Source organism: Ptychodera flava (genome assembly GCF_041260155.1).
Source record: "Ptychodera flava strain L36383 chromosome 3 unlocalized genomic scaffold, AS_Pfla_20210202 Scaffold_25__1_contigs__length_14229661_pilon, whole genome shotgun sequence".
NCBI classification, from domain to species: domain Eukaryota; kingdom Metazoa; phylum Hemichordata; class Enteropneusta; family Ptychoderidae; genus Ptychodera; species Ptychodera flava.
This window is the reverse complement of record NW_027248279.1, coordinates 7,273,832-7,282,669: the sequence shown is the minus strand read 5'-3', so window position 1 is coordinate 7,282,669 and position 8,838 is coordinate 7,273,832. Positions and strand designations below refer to the sequence as shown.

Below are 8,838 nucleotides of genomic sequence, written 5' to 3'. Positions count from 1 at the left end.
TACTCTATCCCTGACTTAGCAATTAGATTTTTCTTTGAAAAAATTTCTTTTTTGAAGAGGGGGTGTGTTATGTAGGTCATTTCCCCCACACTCATCATGACCTGAGTTCAATTAGTCTAGAACATTCTCAAGGTCACTGCCCTTAATGACCTCACAACCTTGAATTCAATTAGTCATGTTTGGAATGTTCTGGAAAGTTAATTAGTTGTGTAAGAGAGATAATTTTAGAACAGCAATTAGCATGTCAATAAAAGTTCTAGATTGTTCTTATATGCCTTTATGTAAGCACATGGGTATAAAAGGGACGTGCACAGCTTCCAGTCAGACTTTTGGGATCGTGTCTCTTGTGTGTTACTAAACTCCAGCCGTAGTAATTTTCAAGACTTCTCAAGACCTTCACTGCCAACGCTGGATTTACTCTGTGGACTTTGTGCAACTTCAAGCCTGCAAGCCAAAGGACTTTTCATTCATCCGACAGACTGTTACAACTCTGAGACTGGAGCTTTGCCATCCCAGCTGAGATAAGTATAGTCTGTACACTTTTAAGCTTGTACTCTATCCCTGACTTAGCAATTAGATTTATTATCGTAATAATTTTGTTTAACGTTAACTGCTGAGTTCAACCTTTTGTTCGTTTTCTCCGCACGTAACACCATCAAAATATCCCAAATTAGTTCCAATCGAATTTTTCTTTATATAATTCAATTTTCTCTTCATGTGTGATAGGCAGATAAGCATTGGAATGTTTCAAATTGACAAATTTTACGAATGACAAATTAGATTCCAATTCGAACGACTTTATCGCTGAGACATTGCAACCGATAAGACGGCTTTAAAGTGCCAAAATATACAGTCGCCGCCGCTACCTCTCTCTGACCAGTACGCAGGTTAAGTCACATCATTATTTCGAACTATTTGACCCATTCTGAATTGAGAGGCTGCATTCAGAGTGGAAATCACAAGTATGAATAACAAAATAAAGCCACTAATTTTGTTATTGTTCATAGAGTGACACAATTCATGTCTGAAAAAAACTTAAAATCCTTTACCCCTGACAGCTTTTTCGATTGAATAATAGATTGATTTTACGAATAAAGGAGGACGCTGGTGCGGGATACTTATCTACCATACACGACATTTCTCAAATAATATTCCGCTAATGAAAAGTTTGTATTTCCGTTACCCAGCTACCTCATGGGTTGATCGATAACCTATTTTTATTGACATGTTTATTATTTATGTGGCTGATGTGTTACGTCCATAAAAACAATAATAATGCGACCAAAATCATTTTAATGGAGAAATCATTTTTTTAGGGTTGAAAGTTTTAAAATAGGGTGCGATGGGGTAGAAGAAACATGCTTTTTTAAATTTTACATTAGGTTACAATAGTTTTCAAATTCACGATGTCAGTCTAAGCAGCCGTGTCGAAAACGTGTCTTGGTAATGTTTAATTTTGAGCAGCTGGAAGGAGCAGCGCTATAAGTGTGCGGCTTTACCGAGAAACATTTCCCGCCAACAAAGATGAATGAATCACTCTCGTGTTCTGTAGTTTCCTGATATAAAGTGTTTCAAAGACTCAACCACGAATTAATGAAAGGTCGTTAAACCCAGCAAACGACAGATTAAAACATGTAATCATAATCAAATTATTATAATTTCTTATATAGCACATTACACATTTAAATATCTCAATGCGCTTTACATTAAAAAGTTGAAAAATAACCGCAATAAAATGATTCAATAAAAGCAACAACTTATAAAATCACAGAACGATTAAATAGATCGAAATATACATCTCATGTGCAAAATGACTTAAAATGGTAAGTTTTTAAGCCTATTTTAACATTATCAAATGACTGAAGAGCACGAAGGTGTGACGGAAAAGAATTTCACAAACAAGGCGCACAAATTGAAAACGCTCTATCCCCATAGTAAGTGTGGAGCTGTGTGACTCTTGAACAGGGAGCCAATCAAGGTAACAAACAAAATCTTGTCAACAGTTGAGTTTGACGACAAGTACTTGAGTCGTGTAAACGAACCAATAATCCCCATGAAGCTTAGGTTAGCGATTGCAAATTACGCCTCAATGATACCGTTTGAAATCATTATAACATAGCTACAAATTTAACTGTTTTCACTAAAACCTTTTTGCTCAAATAATGAAAGCCACATTTCATGTAAAATCTACGAGGTCGAGGCCTCTTACAATTGAAACACAAATGAATGCTGTAAAGAGGCCTTCCTTGGGGCGTATTTACAATTTTCACTTTGCTTGGCAGCCTCATCAATCATTCTGACTTACCATATCAGTTAAAAGTGAAAGACCGTAGCTACAACAAACATTAACTTATGTCGTTCACACCCTTTATAGTCGCCATCATTTCCAACATTTCCTACTGGATCAAGAACTTACTGGATAGATCTCGCTGGAGCCACTCTACAATATGAAGGTATACCTAACCGTGATCATGATGTTTGCTGTATCCCCTTGTGGTAAGTCTCTATGCCAAGGTTATGTCCCTGACGGTTTCATTAAACATGTGCACGAGGAGGTGTTGCCTACACGCGACGTGACGGTTTAATCATATCGGACAACCAGCGTTCCCACATCATCATGCGTCAAGAATCAGCTAGCACAGAACATCAGATCTATTTATATCTGTCGATTGCATTCTAGCGGCTTCAAAGTCTGATTTTAGGTCTTTAAAAGCAGGATATTTCTGTTCCAATCTCTTCCTTCCTTTGGGCTGCCTGCATTCTATGGATGTCGACAATTGTATTTGATACGGCGGGGTGTGTGTTCTGTAGCCGATACACAAAATCTGACTCCATTGATAGAACTACGAGGCAGCTGAAAGTTTTTCGTCACCTTACTGACGATTTCGGTTTCCATTCACACGGCAGAATAGTCAATCACACTAATAGATTAGATACCGCCATGATTACATATCTACTCTATGCGTATTGAAAATATTCCATTTCCGTGTGAATCTAACTTTCGTCATGCAAGTGATTTCGATTTCATAGTAATTGCTATTCAGCATAATAAACCCGATAGCTATGTTATTATTATTATTATTTATTTCAGACTCGATAGTCCATACACAGAAAGAAATTAAGTAAATGAATATGAATACAAAACTCAAATTCAGTTGCTTTCTCCAAAACTTAAAGAATGCACTATCAATTACTCTATCTGATGAAGAGATAGCGACAATAAGTAAATTTGTTGATTTTTCAAGTCTGCATTTAAAGCTATAGCTATTTCTGCGCATAACTTCTCTAAAAGACATGATATGATTTGTAGCATACATCGTAGAAGCACTACTAAATGAAGGAAGACCTAAAAGTCTTCTCCACACATTACTATACATAACCTTTAACTTATTCATAACTTTAACTCTGTAAGTTACCCAAAGATGGCAACAGTATAGATTTCCACATTGAGCTGCAAATAAACAAAATTTAAATTGCCCAAAATGCCCGTCTCTGTCTCTCAATATCGTCATCGTCATGCACAGTTCTACAAATGACATGACCAAGGTAGGTATGCGTGGATACAAAAGTCAAGATTTTTTCACTGAGAGTCAGTCTAGGAATTCTTTTGGTTTTTACTTTTGTCCCATTAAAATCATGCACACAGTTTTACAAGAATTGAAAGTGATGTCAAACTCTTTGGTGTAATTTCACAAATTCTAAGGAGACACTGTACGCCCTTCACACTTGGGCTGAGTAAAGTCATGTCGTCAGCAGAAGCTAACTTATTTGCACAGACGACACTAATATGGCAACCAATATCACAATCAGAAAGCTTATTTATCAAATCATCAACGTACACATTGAAGAGATATGGGGGAAAACACCCCCTTGTCTCACACCATTCGAAACATGAAACCAGTCTGACAAAGAATCAACCCATTTTACACAGAATTACTGATTTCTATACCAATAATAAAGTAATCTGAAAATGTACATAGAACATTCCTGTCAATGAGCTTTTTCACCAGTTTAAAGTGGTTCACCCTGTAGAATGCCTTATGCCTATGTGCTCGTCAAAATGTTGAATTGTATAGAAACAAAGGGCGACGCTCTGACCATTAACATTTATTTATGAACAAGGGCGAGAGGGGAGCCGAAAATTAAAGGGCAAGGCTTCGCGCCCAATAAATTTTGGCTTTCCTCTCGCCCGCGCCAACAAATATACGTTAATGGTCCCGGCGGAGTCTGTTATTTCCATTACATTATCAAAGAACCCAAAAAAATCGTCGAAATTTATGAAAATTTCCCAGGCGAAAGACAACGGGGCCCAAGAACTTGTATTACGCAAATGTTTTATTTACTTAACAGTGAAGTGTTGCGCTGTATTGCGAGCTCAGTGTTTTTGTCAGTTAGTAGTGCAATACACGACGGACTGTCGTGCGCGCTGTAAAATTTTGTTCCGTAAGCCGTCGACGGTTTCTGCTGGCATTTGAATTTTCGCTCTCTAGCGTATAGCACATTGAACATGTTACAGATCAAAAGTTCACAGTTTGAACAGAAACCATCAACGGTGTACGGGAAAAATGATGGAAATTATTGTTGCTACTATACTGTCAAGGTAGTTAGCAGGAGTGGGAGATTAGTCATATAGATCACGTTATAAAGCAGCAAATGGCTGAGTTATTCAAAGATTAACTTATCAGTTTGGGAATTAATCAGTGTCATAATAAACTACCAAGAAAGCCTATGGTTTGGCTCCAAGCAGTTCTGTGGCGATGACCCCAGTCAGTTACAGTCAGCCGGTATACCAGTCACATGCGTATTTCCATCTTATTGGAGTAGTGGGATTAAAACAAGTAAATGTAGATGAAGACAAAGAAGAAATTCAAAACTCACCATGGACCTTGATTATTCGTTTTATAGAGTCCTTTCATGTTGTTTTGCGGAAAAAATAAGAATTTCCAGGTTATACAAACAACATTAAAGTTAATTTGTTTCACAGCTTGATAATCCCGGACTTGCAGTAAAAAAGATTATATATACTAACAACTGAACAATCTCTGATGTGATATTTGAACGTTTTGACACGTCGTTTTTCATCACATATAAAACAAACATGACAATAATAGTTCACCTAGGAACACAAAAATGTTCCTATAAATCAATATGAACACACTCTTAGTATTGACATAATATGAGAGTTCCTTTGAACTACCATGGATCATACCAATCAATTTTGTTTGTCTGGCTTTGTATGGCTTGTTATTTTTGTCTAATACTGTAATCGTTCAGTTTTAACTCTGTATAAATAGGAATTACTGCTCCTACACAACCACCTGTTTGTTGTCAGGATCATTTGTTGACGCGCAAGGATGAATTACGCGCAGCCTGATGAGTCTTTGTGGGGAGTATATTTGCTGGTCAAATCAGGTGACAGGTCTTTGTAGAGAGTGAAACACGACTGCATAGCTGAATGATTACTGTGATATAAATAGACAGGGTCTTGGTATATGGCTTCAGTGACCAGTGAATCTTGTCACCTGGGACGACATGCGTTAGAAGTAGCTCTGATTTCTAAAGACCTGACTTAGGGATCAGTGCATTATTCATCTCAGTTACACTGTTCAAAACGATGACTGTAAACTTACCTTTGTGTATATCGCTTGCGACATCAGTTATTGGTATATCTGATGGTATTTGAGTCCGATTGTGTTCTTAGAGTGTTACTAATACACTAAATATATAATGAACAAAGACAATGTGAGTAATATAGATCGAAAACGACTTCTGCTTGACCTACATTTCCTCTACGTCTGTATAATGTGTTCACTATTTATCGGTAGAACTAGCTGATCCACTTTCACGAATGTTTCAGGGAGTGACACATTGATTTTATATTATTTGATTTTACAATTAACATTCTGGTTTGGCGTCGATTGTTTAAGCAATAAAGCACACCCAGCTATACGGTGTACCACGAGATTTTGAACAGTTCACCATATATATGCACGAGCGATAGCGAGTGCATATTCGAAGTGACCTGGTCGAGTGGTATACCGTCGCCATGTAAGCTTTATTGCTGTCAAAACAGTATTGAAATTCTGGCATGGAACGTCAGAAAAGAATTTTTGCACTGGCGCGTGTGCCAACCGTGGTATATCGCGAATATACCACGGTTCGTTTCACGTCTCAACAAATCAGATCGCTGCATTTTTGACATCAATATACTGGTATGATATAGTTGTTGATTTCTGGCTGTAATATCATCACCCAATAAGTCAGCCAGGTACGTTTGCAAAATGTGAAACGTAAATTCTTGCTAACAATTATCAAGATCCCGGAGATGGACACTTTTTTATGTCGACAATTTCATTTAGTGAAGGTCGTTTTAATTTTGACCATGACAGCTTCAACGACCCCATTGAAGTCATTCACGCTAACAATTTTAAAATTTATGAAACTCGTCATACCAGTTTGATGCTAGCAAGTGTGTATAGTTTCTTTGACTCTGGTCACGGTACAGATCGGCACCGACAAAAATGTTTATTTTTAATTTAACTTTGAGTTAAAAAATGAACAGCTTTATGTCAGCTTGTGTTACACCTTTCTTACACGTCGTGTCAGATGGAGCCAGGTAAAATACGTCATAATATCCAAGGCAGTAACTGAGTTGTGGTGATGAAATGAAAGAACACGGTTATCTATCAGCCGCCGTTGTTCGATGTCTGCTGATGACAATCCATTTCACATTTTACCTTTCAGTGTACAGCCTAAAGTGCTACATCTGCAAGGAACAGTATGACAGTCAAATGCCACCCGTTGCCAATGACAACTCAGAGTGTCTGGAGGAAACGACATGTGACGACACTCTTCTGCCTGCCAGTGAGACTTACGATACCTGCTCTACTCAGGTTGAGTACAACAGTAAGAAGACTAGTTATTTGAATATCATGCACAGATTTACAGTGAATTTTGCACACCCCCAGGCCGGGGTCATTGAAGCCAACAAAGCATTATGGGGGCTAGGACAAAAAGATAAAAAACACGTTTCCCTGACCCGACGAACCAAATTTAAAACCCTCCGACCCTTCACTTTTTCTCATTTTCACAAATAAAACAAAAATGTGCCGAATTTCACTGTTTTTTGTTGAATAATCTGAAATAAATTTAAAGTAAGCTTATATAACAAAACAAAAAAGTACCATACTGAGTTACCCAATTTTACGAGGCTTTGTGTACGGAAACCTCCGTTTAATATATTTCTTACGCCTTATTCGGAGTCCTTCAATCAATCAATTTAAAAAGCGCCAGTATCCAATAAAATTGTTCAAAGGTGCTGTACATAAAAATATTCTGTAAAAAGGGTATGTAAGCAAAAGGAAAAAGCTCAATAAAAACATGCTGAAATAAAAAGATAAAAAATGAAAAGAAATGAAATTATATAAAATCATTCTGTACTAAAATAAAATATAATCATTCTGTAAAAAGGGCATGTAAGCAAAAGGAAAAGCTCAATAAAAATGGTGAAATAAAAAAAGAAAGTTGCATAAACAATCCAATAAAAAGTAAAATCAAGTAAAAAGCCACCACACTGATGGTGGTTCCCTTTCACGCAAATGTCATGATGAAAACACCACGACCCTTATTGCGCCGTTCGCCGAGATTGTTATAGCAATGGATAGAAAAAATTAGACCATCGGGTTCCTTTATGTTGACGCGCCTGCAATGCTTACATCTCCGTCGGTTTGTCAGCGTGTCTGTCCGTGATCGCATTTACTCTCCCAGTTACATTCGTTCACTTTCGCCTACCCAGTGAACTCACTCACTAACTCACTCAGAATTTCACTCACTCCTTTGCGTCTTTTCTCAGGTGACACAGGCAAACTCAAGATAACAAAGGGTTGCTTCGGTTCATTCAATGAACACTCCTTTCACGACTGTCTTCAGGAGAAGGCCAAGTTGGCAGTAGATTATTTCTGTGATACAAAATACAACGCATGGAGTTGTCGTTATTGTTGTCAAGGTGACCTGTGTAATATAAACGCTAACGCTACCGACTCTGATGAGTCAAAGGTCGGTAGGGCAAAGGTCGAATTGACGACGACGTTTATCGGACTGATACTGGCATATTTGGTGCGAAAAATCATTGCAAATGATTGACTCATTTTAACATCTGATCTTAGTTCATAGCTTTGTCGTGTGTTTTACGCAGATTATTTCAGAAACTGTATATGTATGATAACAGGGTAGCGTACAAAGGTAGTATAGGGTCCCAGTCTGATAGATCACATTTAGAGACGACCTCCTCCCTACGTCAGACAAAAGAAGGTGACTGTACAAGACATGATAAGAGAAGAGCAATGAATGACGTAACATGTGACCATCTCTGATTCTTATTTAACAGAGTACTCGGGAATATAGCTAACAAATTTCAAACCATGGAAACCTAGCTGAGTACAGTCAGATCTCAAATTGTTCAAATGTTATTCATTAGTGACTTATAGGTGGAATGATGCATCCAGATGAAAGATGCAACAACACGACGATTAGCTGGGATTAAGAATGTTGAATGTTGTAGATAATGGTTATTCAGGTCATCTATCAAACAGACAAAATTTCTTGAAAACTTTTCATAGAATGATTTGATAATAATTCACAATGTCATGAAATCGTATGAACAAATAGTAGCTGTCAGTGACTATTTCTTAGAAAAATTGTACAGGGACACACCTTTATTATAATTGTTGCAGAGTAATTACAGGGCTAAATGATTGTTTCCCTCTGTTTTTTTTTTGTATACCGACGGCATATTATGTTATTCAACATCAAAAACGTCTTCAGTCGTCCATAATTCTG

The 8,838-nt window shown here is 37.4% G+C and overlaps 1 protein-coding gene across 1 annotated transcript; it reads left to right on the top strand.

Annotated features, from left to right (window-relative positions):
* Positions 1–2,334: 2,334 nt before the first annotated feature.
* Positions 2,335–8,294, top strand: LOC139125490 (uncharacterized). The gene is made up of 3 exons (XM_070691555.1): positions 2,335–2,496; positions 6,745–6,906; positions 7,853–8,294. Exons 1-3 carry the CDS (start codon positions 2,448–2,450, stop codon positions 8,140–8,142), a joined length of 501 nt encoding a protein of 166 aa, XP_070547656.1. The 5' UTR covers positions 2,335–2,447; the 3' UTR covers positions 8,143–8,294.
* Positions 8,295–8,838: the final 544 nt, after the last annotated feature.